Raw genomic sequence first — 17,775 nt, 5'->3', positions numbered from 1 at the left:
CACACACACACACATGCGCATACGTCTCCCACACACACCTGACTTTCTCCTTCTCATCAGCCGTGCATATCTTGGTGAAGGGCTGCGGCTGGAACCAATCCCAGAAGTATATCTCATTGTAGGTGGCGATGACCAGCACCTTGTCCGTGGGGTGGAAGGCGAGGGAGGCGATCACCGTGCTCTTCTCTGTCGTCCACACCTCACTGCCGCCCTGCAACCACACCACCGTTACCACCACTCTACTACACGCACCACATTGACAACCACCACAACCATCTACTACACATAGCGTCGAATGAGAAAATAAAGATGACGGTGATGAAAGTTGGAAAGTTTCATTTACTCGGTGCAACATCTGTGGTCATATGCCGGAGAGAGACAGAAGGGGAAGATGATGGTGATGATGAGGTCTTATTCGGGTCACATATAGGTATGGTAAGGTTAGGCTAGGCAATGCTAGACGAGGTAAGGTTAGGTTAGGTTAGGTGTTGTTGGTATGAAAAATGGAAACTGGAAAAAATAAGCAAAGTAAGGAAAAAGAAGTTATTTAAAGACCTCACCACCATCACCACCACTCAACTTAACGCACCACACTGACAACCACCACAACCATAACGTCGAACAAAAAGATAAAGATTGTGATATTGTTGTCTTATTTGGGTTATATATAGGTATGGTGAGGTTAGGATAGACGAGGTGAGGTTAGGTTAGGTTAAGTTGCTTTACACATAACACATAAGGTTGAATGAGGAGATAAGATAGATGATAGTGAGGTTGTCTTATTCAGGTTATATATAGGTATGGTGAGGTTAGGCTAGACAAGGTGAGGTGAGGTTAGGTTAGGTTAAGTTGCTTTACACATAACACATAAGGTTGAATGAGGAGATAAGATAGATGATAGTGATGTTGTCTTATTTGGGTTATATATAGGTATGGTGAGGTTAGGATAGACAAGGTGAGGTGAGGTTAGGTTAGGTTAAGTTTTGTTGGTATTAAATATGGACACTGGTAAAAATAAGCAAGGTAAGGAAGGAAAAGTAAGTTATTTAAAGATACACTGTTAAGAAAAGTTATATATAGGTATGGTAAGGTTAGGATAGGCAATGCTAGATGAGGTTAGGTTAGGTTTGGTTTTGTTGGTATTAAAAATGGAAACTGCTAAAAATAAGCAATGTAAGGAAGGAAAAAAATGTTATTTAAAGATACACTGTTAAGAAAAGTTATACAAAGCTACATTTAAAGATACCAGCTGTTGAAAAATAAGGTGTAACAAAGAATGAAAAAAGTAAGGTATGATAAATAAAAACAACTGAAAACATAAAATAAAAAAAGTATAAAAACAAAATAAAGCAAAATATGAGGAATAATAAATAAAAATAAACACATGCAAAAAATGAAAACATGAAATAAAAAAAAGGTATAAAAACAAAAAAAAAGAAATAATAAATGAAAATAAACATATGCAAAACAAACTCCTGTATTACACCCAACACCCCCTACCCACCTTGAGGCCCCACACGCGCACCTCCCCGCCGAGGCAGCCCGAGGCCACTATCTCGTTGGAGGCGGGGTGGAAGGCCACACACCACGGGGTTCGCGGGTGTCCCTCCAGCGTACAGATGCACTGACCTGTGTTGACCTCGCTGACGTAGATGTTGTGGTCGCCGTGGGTGGAGGCGACCTTTGACCTGCAGAGAGAACAAGACAAGTTGATTGACCCCTTGACTATGGCTTTCCTACAAGACATCACCAAGCATTTATTTTTTATTTTTCTATTATCAGAATTTCTGTGATTTCTTATAATTCAGGTGCGTTTTTTTACCCTACTTCTTTCCCCATGTCTTATTTTTGCATTTTTTTTTTTAGAATTTCCGTGATTTCTTATAATTCACTTGCGTTTTTTTACTGTACTTCTTTTCCCATGTCTTTTTTTATGCATGTTTTTTTATATCATTTCAAGGTGCCCATACCATCTCCATTCCTGTAAATAAAATAAAGAATTAAACCTTGCCCCCACTCACCCATCGGGCTGAATACCATAAGGAACGTGGACTTGGGTGAGCCGGGCAGTTGGCAGGAGAGGAGGTTGTGCTTGCGGTAAACCAGCATCTCCTCGCTGATGTGATGCAGCTGCGTGGTGGTGGCCCGGGGGTGGCGCGCCGGAACCTCGCGTCGAGCCAGCAGCACCGGCGTGGGGGCCAGCATAGGGTCATGGCACTGCCGCCGCACCTCCTCCCCCACCTCCATCTTGCCCTCCAGAAACATGTCATCCATCTGAAGGGGGGATGAGTGGGAGTGGTTAGAGTGTGCATGTATGAGTGTGTATTTACCTAGTTGTAGTTTAACAGGGCCTGGGCTTTACGCTCGTGTGGTTCTGTCTCCGTATCTACATTAATCCAACTTTTCCTTAAAGCTTTGCACACTCCTCGCTGATACTACATCCTCACTTAGTCTGTTCCAAACCTCTATATTTCTGTGTGGGAAGCTATATTTCTTTATGTCTCTCAAGCATCTCCCTGTGTGTATCTATTTGTGGTTTACAGGGCCTGAGCTAAGATGGGATAGTCCTGTCTCCTTGTCGATATATGTCCAAGCTCTCCCTCATTTGATGCACACTCCCTGCCTCCACAGTCTCCTCCTTTAGACCATTCCACTCATCCACACTTCTATATGGGAAACTGTACTTATTTTTTCCTTCAGACATGTTCCCTATATCAGCTTCTTAACCCCTTGACTGTGGATTTCCTACCAGAAGACATCACCAAGCTACAGGAATGGAACAAAAAGTGGCTGCTACAATTCAATGAAGAAAAATGTCAAGTCCTGTACCTTGGGAGGGGATATCCAGCACATCAATATCACATGAGAAACACTCCACTATCCACCACAGAGGCAGAGAAAGACCTGGGAGTGTATGTTACCAGGCTACCAGTGAAGGGATATCCAGCACATCAATATCACATGAGAAACACTCCACTATCCACCACAGAGGCAGAGAAAGACCTGGGAGTGTATGTTACCAGGCTACCAGTGAAGGAAAAATCCGTGCCAATCGCAGCGGACGGGTTAACCTTACCTCACCTAACCTAATCTAATGTTCCTATGTACTTATATTCTTATGTTGCAACTTTGGGTGTATGTCTGTAATTTATCATGTATCTTCTACTTTATTTCTCGTATCCTTAACCCGGTAGCAGCAGGGATCATGTTTCTTAATGGCAAGCAAGAAAAATGAGAAAAAAATCACCCCTCACACAAACCATTTCATAATACCTATATATCAAAGCATTTGTGATCAGATTATGTATCATCTATTTTTGGGGGTTTTAAACCGTGGCACAAATTTGGCCTGTTGCTGCTACACGGTAAGGCCACAAATTTGACCAGTCACTGCTACACGGTAAAGCCACAAATTTGACCCGTCGCTGCTACACGGTAAAGCCACAAATTTGGCCCGTCGCTGCTACATGGTAAAGCCACAAATTTGACCCGTCGCTGCTACACGGTAAAGCCACAAATTTGGCCGTCGCTGCTACACGGTAAAGCCACAAATTTGACCCGTGGCTGCTACACGGTAAAGCCACAAATTTGACCCATCGCTGCTACACGGTAAAGCCACAAATTTGACCCGTCGCTGCTACACGGTAAAGCCACAAATTTGGCCCGTCGCTGCTACATGGTAAAGCCACAAATTTGGCCCGTCGCTGCTACACGGTAAAGCCACAAATTTGACCCGTCGCTGCTACACGGTAAAGCCACAAATTTGGCCCGTCGCTGCTACACGGTAAAGCCACAAATTTGACCCGTTGCTGCTACACGGTAAAGCCACAAATTTGACCCGTTGCTGCTACATGGTAAAGCCACAAATTTGACCCGTTGCTGCTACACGGTAAAGCCACAAATTTGACCCGTTGCTGCTACACGGTAAAGCCACAAATTTGACCCGTCGCTGCTACATGGTAAAGCCACAAATTTGACCCGTCGCTGCTACACGGTAAAGCCACAAATTTGACCCGTCGCTGCTACACGGTAAAGCCACAAATTTGACCCGTCGCTGCTACACGGTAAAGCCACAAATTTGACCCGTCGCTGCTACACAGTAAAGCCACAAATTTGACCCGTCGCTGCTACCGGGTTAATACTGATAAACAAAGGTGCATGCAGTGACCTCCCGTCTACACAAACCCCTCAAATAATGTGTTAGTAATATTAAGGGTAAGATAAAGTTAAGGGCACACACGATATAGAAGCTCATAGCCTCGGTGCTCAACTCCGCCACATGAGTACTAAAAATGATAAATGCATAGGCCTATGTTTAGAGCACAACAATTTGCCAGCACCTGTATGCACAACCACCAAAACAATGTGTTAGTACTATCAAGGGTAAGACAGAGTTAAGGGCACACACGATATAGCAGCGCGTAGCCTCGGTGCTCAACTCCATCACATGAGCACTAAAAATGATAAATGCATAGGCCTATGTTTGAAGCTTGACAATTTGCCAGCGCCTGTATGTACAACCACCAAAAATAATGTGTTAGTATTATCAAGGGTAAGACAGAGTTAAGGGCACACACGATATAGCAGCGCATAGCCTCAGTGCTCAATTCCGTCACACGAACACTAAAAATGATAAATGCATAGGCCTATGTTTGGAGCACGACAATTTGCCAGCGCCTGTACGCACCACCACCAAAAATAATGTGTTAGTATTATCAAGGGTAAGACAGAGTTAAGGACACGCATGATATAGCTACGCGTGGCCTCCGTGCGCAGCTCCGTCACATGAGCACTTTGAGACGTAATAGACCTCTCCCTCACAGCCAACCATTAATATCTCCCTCCCCACAGCACTCCACAGCCACAGACAAGCCTTAGGGGGTCAGCACGGTCAGCATACCACACAGACAAACAGCAATACAGACATGAAGCTCACCTTGCCACGTATAAACCAAACAGTTCATATTTATCCATTTTGACACCTCTTCCACAGCTCCCACGTACTCACCATGGCGGCCACTCCTTCCCTGGGGTATATTCTCCCTCCCTGGGGCGGATCCTCCCTCGGGGCGCGTCTCCCCGGGGGCAGAAACTAAAAAAAGTGAGGGCGTGTAGGGGCGTCAGGAGCTGCTCATGGCCGACCCAGACCTAAACATTCCCTCCTCATCCGCCTGGCACGGGTCTGCAGGGGAGTCCTTCGCATACTGACCCTGTACGGCGCGGCGAGGCAGCAGTTAACCCAAGTGTTACCCCCATGACAAGGGGCGAGGGAGGAGGCGCCTGGTGAGGTCTAGTTGACTCAGCAAGGTTAGCTTTACCTTAATTGCTGTACATTTAGGCAGAAGACTGAAGAAGTCCCCAGACCCTGGCAGCGTGAGGCAGGCAAATGAGGCGAGTGGAGGGGCTCCGCCAAACCCGCGCCCAAGCTACTAAACCTGTATTGTACGCGTCCGAGAAACAAAGGCTGTACTGTATACCAAGCATTATATGCTTGTGTTCAAAGTAATATGAATCTTATTGTTTAAAGTCATGAAAATTAAATCGCAGGAAATTCCAAACTATGTAGTATCATGATACTGGATAATTACACTTTTCTAATATTTTTTCAACAATTTAGAAAATCCAATTTCTGTTGAACAAAATTAGCTGCAACGAGTGACATGACACGTACAAAACTCCTTCAAGTATCGGTAACGGTATCGGCAGAAAATCAGCCGATACCGATACCAATACATCGGTACATCCCTAATATATATATACTTGTCAAGTGACCCAAAACTGGAGTGATTCTAGTATATCATTGCATGAAAACTTTTGTAACTCACTATTGAATAAGATCCTGGCAGACAGTCTCCTTGATAGTGTAGTCTGTTGTGGCGTCCTCCCCACGACTCAGAGGACTGCTTCCACAATGTCTGCCGCTGACCCATCATCGCCTGTAACAAGGGACACATTAAGCTTAACACAACACACACAGAGAGAGAGCCATCACCTTAAAGTAACAGGTAAAGCTCCAGAAGTACACCCACCATTGACAACAGAGCAGCGCAAAGCCTGCCATATTTATACCAAGGCAAGCTGACCTAACCCACCAGTAAATGGAACAAGTTCAATGGTAAAAAAGTGCTCAAAATGGCAGAAAAGGCAAATAAAACAGACCAATCTAACCTAGCCCAATCTGATTTCTGGAATAACACCCAAACAGTTAGTCCCTGTTCCTTCAGGTGTCCCACAAGGCACCGTTCTGGGCCCCCTTCTTTTCCTCCTGTACATTGACGATCTTCCACTCTCATCGCCTAACTCTTCCACTGGACTATTTGCCGACGATAGTTTAGAGCAGTAAAGACTACTGACGACTGCAGACTACTACAAAACGACTTGGACGCCCTCCAGCGGTGGGTGCACCTGGCAGATGCACTTCAGACCAGACCAATGCAAACTATTAAGATTCACCAGAGCGCACAACATCACACTCACACTCTCCACAATTCAGACTTAGAATCAGTTCACACACACAAGTACCTTGGTATCCATCTCTCAACTAACTTGAAATTCAACACCCACATAGACCATATCAGTGCCACAGAACACTGGGGTTCCTGAGGAGGAATTTACATAACTGCACACCTGACATTAAACACATAGCTCATGACACACTTGTGAGACCAACACTGGAATACTGACTGCTCCACGGTGTGGGATCCTGCACAACTGTACCGGCGCATCAATAACCCAGATCCAGAAGGTCTCCTGCCTTCTCCTCACTCCTGGCGGCGCCACTCACACCCTTACACCCCAACTGACACTCTTCATCATACACTGTCCCCAACGACACGAATGTGGGGCATTAATCGCCTTCCTCACCTGCTGTCCTTCATCCCTGCCTCCCCCGGTATAGGTCCAACTCGGCCAAAGAGACTATATACGAAGAGATAGTGGTATGTAGTAATTCCTCGGGCGTGCGGAAGTAGCGCCATCTATTGCAGCCCACCAAAAACGTCACTTTTCAGGGGTAGCTTAACTATTTTTGAAGTACCTGCCACAGCACCCTATCCATCCTTCACTTATTTTTTTTCATTGTAAAATTATTTACTAATGGGGTAAAGAAAAATATATTTGTTCTTATGTTTTATTAGGTATTATCTAAACTATATCAATTTGTTTTTTAGGAAAAATATGATGTTGAAAGCATTTGCTAATATATATATATATATATATATATATATATATATATATATATATATATATATATATATATATATATATATATATATATATATATATATATATATATATATATATATATATATATATATATATATATATATATATATATATATATATATATGTGTGTGTGTGTGTGTGTGTGTGTGTGTGCAACATATCCAGTGCTTTAAATACAAGCAAAGCATACAACATTCTATGCATGCTAAATTACTATAAGGCCTTTGCAACTGTGGTAACCCGGATGTCACCCTGGTCCTGTGTCCCAGGGTAATGGGTTCCCTAACACCACAGGCTCATGGGCTAATGTTACAGAGATGATCACAGAGGCCACATGCTGCTACAGCGTATGCCCCCAGCCTTACCTTTACCTTTTGCAAAATGCTCTTAGCTGAGTAAAAATATCATACTAACTGTACAAGTGCCAGATAATGGCAAGCATTGCATACTGCTTGACAAGGCAGAGAACAAAAGCTTCTAAGCATTACAACTGAAATAAACAATGGGAGACACTCAAAGCTTGTTAACTGAACATGACCCAATTTATAACAGGCAAAACCAACAATGGTGCGTTATATACAATGAAAACTGTATAAAAATGTTGCAAGGCACATTAATATAAGAGCAAAGCACCATAAAACATGCTGAAATACATGATGGAGGACATTAAGAAGGTAACACATGAGTTGTCTTAAATGGAATGCAATAACTTGGTGGTCCTGGGAGACAGGCGAGCCTGGAGGTGAAAATGGAATGTAGGACACGGTATGATCTCACAAGCTCTGACCTTGGTGTCAGGGTCATGAAGATATTAAGCTCAGTAGACACAACTATGCAGCAGAGGCACATATGATAAAAGCAAATGAGACAAAATAAGGCAACTCATAGAGTAAGAAAATAGCAGGAAAGTTATGCTGCAGTATGTGACACACCAAATTACAGGGCAGAGAGTGATATGTATTTCATAGGCTACATCAGTAAACATGTAGCATTTATTGCAGGAAGCACACATTAAAGTTGGATGTAATAAAATATATGTTTTATGCACACATTAAAGTTGGATGTAATAAAGTATATGTTTTTAGCACACATTAATGTTGGATGTAATAAAATCATTTGATATGAAACTCCTTGAACTGGCCAACCAAACAAACCACTCTCTGCCCCCCCCCCCAAAAAAAATAGCATTATTTTTCACAAGGTTTATGAGGCATTAGTCAAGAATATCAACTGCCATTACATTTTGTAAATCATACCTATGTGATTGTGTATATCATATAAAGCAGAAAAAAATTTGCAAGCTGTAATACAAACAAGATTACTCCTGGAAGTCACATTAATGATGCCAGACACGTGATGATAGACACTTAGTGTGATGAAATTACATGCTGTATTTCACATTATGAAACCAAGCCAAGTGTCACTGCAGGACATATTAGGTAAGGCAGACACCAAAAGCTTGCTACCTGAACAAGATTAAATATAACAGGCAAAATCCACAAAGCATTGCATACTGTTGGGTAGGGAAGAGAACAAATGCTTCCAAGCATTACACCTGAAATAAACAATGGCAGATATTCAAAGCTTGTGAACTGAACAAGATCTGATTTATAATAGGCAAAACCAACAATGGTGCATTACATGCGATATCTGGCAGGGGATTCCTTGCATTACAATTGGAAAGTGGCAGACACCTAAAGCTTGTTAACTGAACAAGATCTGATTTATAACAGGCAAAACCAACAATGGTGCATTACGTGTGATATCTAGCAGGGAAGATAAATGATTCCTTGCATTACAACTGGAAAGTGGCAGACACCCAAAGCTTGTTAATTGAACAAGATATGATTTATAACAAGCAAGCCCAACAATGGTGCATTACTTGCAATATTTGGCAAAGTATATGGAAAAAAATTCTTGGCGTAACAAGAGTAATACTAAATAATGGCAAATCCCACGAAGTTTCTCTTCTTTTGACAAAGCCTGTGCTCTTTGCTGCAGGGCTGTCAGAGTCTGTTTGCTACAGCCAACATGTACTGAAATACCCCTGAGTCATGAGTGAAGTGTTGAAACTGAAGACAAGTGAAATACTGTGCTCAGAAATCTATTAGCATTTGGACTTTGATAGTATAAGGCCAGAGCAAACCTCCTCTCTTGTAACCCATATCTCCTACTAGGCTTAGATCTTGGCATCTTGCAGCATGTTGAACCTGACCTCATAAAAAATCCATCCCTATTGGATCTAAAAAATTGCTGGCTCTGGGCAAAAACTGCCCAGGATTTGTAACAGCCTGGGCTTTGAGCTGCCTTGCCTCCCGGTGCAGACAACAGACTGTTGTGTGCAGCAATTTTCACTTTTCATGTCTGAAAATACATGAAAAAATATTTAATCACAATTAATCACAATTCTAAATAATAAAATATGTGCATGTAATTGCATTATTTTCAGTGCTATAAGGACAGTGAATCTAAGCATTGACATTATGTCTGCACGCCAGCATCGATGGAAGGCTTCACTTACATTGCCTGACAAGAGTAATATTTTCAGGAGATGGGGGAGAGGATACAACTGGAGACTCTTGACAGATATAATGTCAAGATCTACAAGCACCCATTTACCATATATATCTTTGATGTTCAGTCCATACTAAAACATTTGTCAATGTGTTGCCACACTAAAAATATAAAAATTCCGTTTCTGCAATGTTAGTCATACCTAAGCCCTGCTAAACCATCCAAGTGAATCAAGAATGAGTTCTGGGCGGCAGCATGAGCCAATACTAAATGGCACCACTATAAAAAAAAAGCCTGCATCATGACGGGCCTGGGCCGACCGCCAGGCGCCTGAAGAAAACCTACCGGCGCTATAGGCAGGTGGGGGAAAAAAAAAAAAAAAAAAAAAATCACATCAGAAGAATGGACAAAGGTTTGTTAGTGGCACTTCAAGGTTATGCTACCTCTTCAAAGATTGGCCAGTCATGGTTTAAAGTGGAACAGGATAAACAAGAAACAGGTAGATATCTGTGGACACTACTGTTATTATCAAATGCCAGCCTATGGCAAAATTTGAACCTATGCTATGATTGCTATCAAAAACATAAGACCCATATGCTGATCACTCGACTAATCATAATGGTACTACACCCATAGAAACATAATAAAGAGTTTAAATATCATTCAAAATTTCAACCTTTTTACATACTTTTTTTTTTAAGATATGAAGCCTACTGGTGTAACAGTTGAATATTGAACTCAATTTGTATGCAGAGATGTGAGGTATGTTATTAAGCTGTAATGTTTCCAACACATTAGTTGTGATTAAAGCAACACGGAATAGTAACTAAAGAGGATAAATTATCACTGAGAACAAGAGGTTCCTTACTATATTGTGGTGAGCTTGATGGCCGAGTCGAGTTTCCTCCAACCCCATCAAGTTCACACCTGTTGAGAGGCAATTTTTTAATCAAAGTGAAAAATGGATGCAAATGGTCACTAAAACTAGTTATTATACTTGGTGTCACAAATTTGGGCAAAGAATTTAGGGAAGGACTCCTGGACTTGGCGTCACTGATGAGGTAAATGATCTCGTGCACTCATTGGGCTATAATATATACATTGTTATAATGTGTATTATTGTTTTGTTACTATATATTACCTACTGATAATGGAAATACATGTCAGGATTAATCATCAAATACAAGGAAAAAAGAATCAAGTATGGAAAATTGTGAACTTTTAAGTTCATGTAACAAACAAAGTTTATTATACACAAAAAGGTTGGATACTTCAGATGTAAAAGATTTTTGGATATAACATCACCCCCTTCCTCCATATTGGTTCTTTAAAGCAAGGGTTGACTACAGCTGATTATTATTTGCGGCAGGTTACACGACACTTTTTTTAGTGCAAACCATCTGGAAATCAATGATCATTATAAGGAATACTTCTCATGAGTAGCTACTAAAACTTGACAACCTAGAAGGATGCACCATCAGACTGTAAAGGATAGATATATTATAAGACATAGCTACATTGGTGGATCCAAAGGGGGGCCCAGGCCCCCCCAATGTTCCTGAGTGATACAGGAAAACTAGCTCAAAAGCGCGCTGCGGCTAAAACAATGCTTTGGCACAAAGTCCAGGCCGTTATACCCATTGATTTAGGTCACTTCACCAGTTTTTCAAGACCAGGACTGCCTAGAATGGCTAATCGGTAATGCTAATGCTCCTTCCACCCGCAAAAAGTCTGACGTCCTCCCAAAAACTCATTTCCTGGATCTGCACCCAAAGACATACCGTAACATGGTTCAGTGATCATGGACAAAAAAAAATGTTAAGACAATCAATATCCAATCATTTCAGGATACATAAATCAGCATCCATATGAAGGAATTCTACAACTTAAAAGTGATGTTGAGCAGGGCATGTGTCAAGTGACTTGCACAGTCTATTTTGTGATGTCATAATTAGATTAATATCACAACAATCAACAAACACTAGATGAAGTATTCATACCAAAATCAGTACATGGAGCTGGTGCACTGCAATGGGAAGCACATTCCTGCAGCTCACCAAGAGGGTTGAATGATGCCATGTACTTCAGGGGGGGTGGCTAAATGTCTTCACCCTTGGCCTCTTTCTTGGCCTCTCCCCCTTCAGCTGCCACATTCTCTTGGATGATATCGGACGTGTTCGGATCTGTTGGGATGTGGTTGTGTTAGATGTGGAATAACATACGACAGTGGAACATGGAAGGAAAGAGTATGTCCACACGGTAAAATACAGAGATGAGGATTGCACTGCATTAGTTGAGTGATTACATGATGTAAATTGAAATTCTTTGGATACTGAAAGGATGTACGGGGACAACTGGGTGAGAAGAGAGAGAGATGCAGATTTTTGTTATATAGCTAGATACACCAATGAAGACTAATGACATACACATTCAGAAAGACCACAATTTTGGCTGCTAGACAGAAAAACACTAGATGTCAAAGTGCCAGAACATTGAAGGAAGTAATAATAAGAAAAGCAATAATAATTAATGAGTATAAATATATTTCTGATATTTTTGTTTATTTTAATGCAAGTATTGGAATTTTCAAACACTAAGAATATAATAAATAAATATTGATAAATTAATTAAAATAAATACATTAATTGTACTAATACTACCACTAACAATATTAACAGCACTGCACCTAATAGACTGAGCAATAAACTGAGTCTGATATGTAACCATAATTAAACTGTCTCTGTCTGAGTGTTATGTGAAGCTTGCTCCATGCACCGTGATAGGAATGGCATAGATGCATGCAGGTTGCTGAGATGCTTACAGTCACCAGCCACTTGTAGATATGGCACCAAAATGTATTGGAAGCATTGGCGGCCAACTTCCATTTATTTAATTATTATTTTCTTTAAACAAAGGAGACAGCTCAAGGGCAACAAAGCGTACTAGAAAAAAAGCCCCACTACTCACCACTCCCAAACAGACAAAAGTAGAGTCTTGATACACTCTTCTTGAAGGTCAAATTATAGGCAGGAGGAAATGCGGACAATGGAAGGCTGTTCCAGTTTATCAGTGTAAGGGATGAAAGAGTGGAGATATGCTGGTTAACTTTTGCATAAGATGTTTGGCAAGATAGAACATGCAGTAATTGACTTAAATTAGAAAAGTATAGATTTAGGAGGGAAATGGGCAGGCATTGGTTTAGTAATAGGGTGGTGGGGGAATGGAATAGATTCCGCAATCACATAGTGTGTGCTGGGACGATAGCTTGTTTTAAGAGTAGACTGGATAGCTACATGGACGAGGCTGACAGGTGGTAATGGGGAGGTATCTGGAGCTGCCGTGTGTAGGCCATTCGGCCTCTTGCCGCGGGAGGAGGGGAGGCATGCAGTTAGCAAGTTCAGAACAACTGTCAGCGTGAAAATGATTAGAATTTCCACATTATCATTATTTATATATATATCACTTACCCCGGGTGGCATCCTTCCGTAATAAATGTAGCTTCACACCAGGCTGTGTCCTCTTTATCACCACAAAGGGACATGATTTGAGGCTCCGGCTGGTAAACGTGGCGGCCGCGGCGGTGTTATGATTTTTGAACGAGGCAGCGTTGCCATCGGAGCAGAGAAAGATATTGCTGCGAATAGCGGTATAATAAACAGTATAAGTTAGACCGAGATAATTATATTCACCCACTCTTTCCCCCTACAAACCAATGACTCAATGTATATATATCATCATTACTGATGGAAGTCAGCGTGCGTGTTAAAACAATGAGTTTGGAAGAAAAAACATGATCACATAGCTTTAAAGAACGGCAGTAGGGCTACAATTCCTTGGTTCATTCCAGTATATATACAGAAAGGTTAAACACATAAAACACATCTAACCACACATGCAGAGAAAGTAATATAATTGTGGTATAATAATATAACAATAATAGCATTACTCATGACATGCAGTCAGGCTATATCTACCTAGTAAATATATACAGTATATATAGTTCCTACTGTTCATTTTAATATTTATCTACCTTTATTTTTTTTATTTAAAATGGGAAATAACCAGACTGAAGAAAAAAAGTGTCAACATTTGGTGCTTGATCCCATGTTGCAACACTGCTGATTGGTTCTGGGGGTTGAGGGTTGGTCTGGATGGGGGGAGGCGCCTGGATGTAAACAAAGCTGCTCCTGCGTCATCTGTTGCAACCGACATACACCAACACCCGCCCACGGTCTCCCATAGAGGCCCCCTCTCCTGTTCTATAGTCTCCTTGAACTCGGCCCATAACCATCTCGGCCCATTCGATGTAACCAACTCGGCCCATAACCATCTCGGCCCATTCGATGTAACCAACTCGGCCCATAACCATCTCGGCCCATTCGATGTAACCAACTCGGCCCATCGCCTGTGCCAAGTCGGCCCATTTGTGATAGCCAACTCGACCCATTGCCTGTACCAACTCGGCCCATTTTTGACAGCCAACTCGGCCCACCTTTAGCAGAATAAGGGTATTTACTCAAATATCATAATGTTTTCGTTCTTCTTTTCCTCAGGTCAGATCAGATCAGATGAAGTCGTCCAGTATAGCTTTTGCAACAGCACTGAATTTGTTCGTCAATCTTGCTTCCTTTTCTTCCACATACACTGAATAAGTTCTTAGTACTTTTCTGTATTTTTACTTTCTTCAAATGTATATTTGAAATGCTGCAGAACACACGCACAGCAATATTACGCAATGGTAGGTGTAAAGGTTTTATTATTCCTTTCCATACATTATTTAATGACTATAATAACAACTGCATTTATATATAGGACAAATCCTTTCCCTAAACATTATAAATTATTTGGTTGTTGTTATAATTGTTTGAAAAGAAAGAAATGCTGAGAGAGAGGGGACCGGATGGAGGGGAGATAAACGAGAGGAAGGGGAGATAAGAGAGAGAGAGAGAGAGAGAGAGAGAGAGAGAGAGAGAGAGAGAGAGAGAGAGATGTTGTTGTTGTTGATTTGTCCTCCCAGGGAGGCACGGGCCAACAGGCCCGTCAGAGGATGTCTTCAGTTTTCAGCTTATCGAGGAGGTGGGAATTTTGCCACCACCTCTGCCAGGGTGGAGTCTTGGGTGAGGCTCACTCGCTCTGCTGCTGTCTGGGGAGCCGTGTCGTCGTCAGGGTGGAGCTGTGGGCCGGGTGGGTGCAGCGGGGTGGTGAGGGGGCACTCCAGGATGTAGTGCAGCAGAGGTTTCCGGGTGGCTTGCCAGCAGTGGGGGCAGGGTGGGGTATCCTTGTTTGCCACCTCTTCGTAGCAGGCAAACCCGAGTCTGAGGCGGCGGATGGAGGCGAGGATGGTGTTGGGTGTGGTGTTGGGGAGCTGTATGACAGGCTTGTGGTGGGTGGCCGTGCTGTACCACGAGGCAGAGGCAGAGCCCTGAACCAGGACAGCCTCGTGTTCTAGTCAGGTGAGTGAGAGGGCCGCCTGGGATGCTTTGTTCTTAATGTAGGACAGGCTGGGGCAAGGGGGAAGGTGATCTGTGGAAGGGACCGAGCCGTGGCAGCAGCACGGTCAGCCTTCTCGTTCCCTCTCAGACCAACGTGGCTTGGCACCCAGTCCAGGATGATGTTCTTGCCCAGTGAGACAAGGGTGTTGGCTTCATGGAGGATGGTGGTTATGAGCCGAGTGTTGTCTCTGACGCTCATTGCCTGCAGGACCTTGAGGGCTGACAGCGAGTCGGAGTGGATGATGATGGTGGTGTTCATATCGGCAGTGGCGTGACGCAGGGCACAGAGGATGGCTGCCAGTTCTGCCTGCAGGATGGAGACTTGCGGTGGCAGGCGCCACAGTCCTGTCTGGGTTCCGCACACGAAGGCTGCCCCCACAGACCCATCGGCGCCCAGCGAGCCATCGGTGTAGTAGTGGCTGGCAGTCCTGTTGTCCATCGAAGCCACGCGCTGCAAAGCCTCTTGGCGGAGGGTGATGGGGTGAGAGGCCCTAGGAGCTGAGGTGGTAGGGAGGCTCATCTGGAATGGACCAGGAACCCAGGGTGGAGGGGAGTGGTAGCCAGGGTGTGGCAGGTCTGGGCCACTGCAGACAAGCCTCTCCACTTCCAAGTGACGGACTGCGTCGGCGGCATCATGTATCCAGTCCCCGTCTGGAGTGGCTTGTGGTGGTCTCTGGAAGGCATGAAGCAGCTGTGTGGAGACTGTGCCGTGTGGTTGCTGCTTCATGAACTTCCCAACTACAGTGGATGTTCGGGCAAGGATGCGGTGGTGGAGTGATGGGAAGCCACTTTCCAGGCGAAGGTTGGTCAGGCGGGTCCATGGCGGGGCTCCTAGAATGACCCGGAGAGCGTCATTTTGTGCCACCTCTAACTTCTTTGTGAGTGCAGGGGAGAGCGAACACAGGCAAGGAGCGCAGTAGTCTATGATAGACCGTATGGCGTGTGTGTAGAAGGCGCGTAAGACACGATAGGATGCCCCCGTGTTTTGTTTGGACAGAGCTCGCAGGATGTTGGTGCGAGTTGCTGCGCGCTCTCTTAGATAGCGTACCTGAGTGCCGAACCGAAGGTGACTGTCCAGCCAGACACCCAGGTACTGGTGGGTGGTAGTGTAGGCGAGGTCCTGGTTTGCTATTTGGAAGGGCCGTTCAGGGGAAGGCATGCCAACTGGCATGACCTTGGACTTCTCAAAGTTGATCTTGAGCCCTAGTTCTGTGCACTTCCTGTTGAGCTGGTTGAGGGCGTGTGGAACTTGATGGAGACAGGTTCGGTGGTTCAGGACTAGGGCAAGGTCGTCAGCATAGCAGAGGAGCTTAGCCCCCTCTCCGTAGTCAACGCTCATCAGCTCCTCCATGAGAACGTTGAAGAGGAAGGGGCTGAGGATACTGCCTTGAGGTGTGCCATTGATGTGGTCGAAGCGCCTCGAAACATGTCCCTGGAAGCGGACTTGCCCTCCACGGCCATGGAGAAACTCTCTCAGCCATGCAAGGAGTTTTCCCCCGATCCCCTTGCGAGCAAGGGCAGAGAGGATTGCCAGAGGGGAGGCTAGCTCAAATGCTTTCTCCAAGTCCAGGAAGACAGCAATACCCCGGCCTCTTCGCATGTGGGTGAGGAGGGTAACTACGCAGTCAGTGGCGCCTCTTTGTGGAAGGTATGCAAAGAGGGATGGGTGGAGGTCAGCTGTTCGCCACTGTAGGCGATGGAGTGCCATACGTTCTGCTGTCTTCCCTAAACAGCTGAGCAGTGAGATTGGGCGCAAGGAGCCGGGATCTTTGGGTTTTGGAATGGGCTGAATCACTGCTGTCTTCCAGGCTTGGGGAATGCGGCTTTCTGACCAGGAGAGGTTAATAAGGTGTAGTATGGTGCTCTCGCCCTTTGAGCCAGCATGTCTAAGCATGGAATAGGAGATTCCATCTGCTCCTGGAGCTGTGTCGCCACCGCGTTTGAGGCAGCCCTTCAGTTCCTGCATGGTGAAGGGAACATCAGCTGCATCAGGAGTTGTGCAGGCTTCCTCCACAAGAGCTGCCCTTCCTGCTGCCAGAAGTTCCTGCATCTCCCTGGTGGTGTGTGGGAGTTGGTGGGGCGAGGTGCGGTCTGCAAAGCTGGCTGATAGTCGCTCAGCTTCTTCTTGTGGGTTAGGGTGAGTTGGTGGACAAGGGGGGCGAGGGCGAGAGACAGAGCGTAGTTTGGTCCACATCTCCCCCAGGGTGGAGTGTGCATCCAGACCCTGGCACCACTGGAGCCAGGCCTCTTCTCGTAATCGCCGCTTGGTGATGCAAGCGTGTTTGGCGACAGCCTGCAAGTAACGCCTGTTGGGGGAGGTGAGGCGTTTGCGGTAGGTTTTCCTGGCTGTGTTGAGGCGGTGGTTGAGCTCCCGCACTCGTTCACCATAGATCCAGTGATCTTTGTGGAAGGTGCCTGAGAGCCTCGTTAGTGGTATGGCCTCGCTGGCAGCCTGTTGGAAGGCGTGCGTTACGTGGCTCTCTAGCACCTCCAGGTCGGTAGTGGCAGGTGGAGTTGCGAGTGCCCTATCCAAGGCAGAGGTGAG

The 17,775-nt window shown here is 44.4% G+C and overlaps 1 protein-coding gene and 1 long non-coding RNA gene across 2 annotated transcripts; both read right to left on the bottom strand.

Annotated features, from left to right (window-relative positions):
• Positions 1-43: 43 nt before the first annotated feature.
• LOC126993403 (uncharacterized) lies at positions 44-6,905 on the bottom strand. The gene is made up of 6 exons (XM_050852466.1): positions 6,865-6,905; positions 5,826-5,936; positions 5,009-5,092; positions 2,038-2,274; positions 1,505-1,688; positions 44-211 (listed from the first exon to the last, which is right to left on the bottom strand). Exons 2-6 carry the CDS (start codon positions 5,931-5,933, stop codon positions 201-203), a joined length of 624 nt encoding a protein of 207 aa, XP_050708423.1. The 5' UTR covers positions 5,934-5,936; positions 6,865-6,905; the 3' UTR covers positions 44-200.
• A 605-nt stretch (positions 6,906-7,510) lies between these two features.
• Positions 7,511-13,779, bottom strand: LOC126993415 (uncharacterized). The gene is made up of 4 exons (XR_007747808.1): positions 13,206-13,779; positions 11,739-11,921; positions 10,607-10,665; positions 7,511-9,588 (listed from the first exon to the last, which is right to left on the bottom strand). It is a non-coding gene; the product is annotated as an uncharacterized LOC126993415 (long non-coding RNA).
• Positions 13,780-17,775: the final 3,996 nt, after the last annotated feature.

Source organism: Eriocheir sinensis, unplaced genomic scaffold, assembly GCF_024679095.1.
Source record: "Eriocheir sinensis breed Jianghai 21 unplaced genomic scaffold, ASM2467909v1 Scaffold611, whole genome shotgun sequence".
NCBI lineage: Eukaryota > Metazoa > Arthropoda > Malacostraca > Decapoda > Varunidae > Eriocheir > Eriocheir sinensis.
The sequence above is the reverse complement of the archived record's forward strand: the minus strand, read 5'-3'. Positions and strand labels throughout refer to the sequence as shown.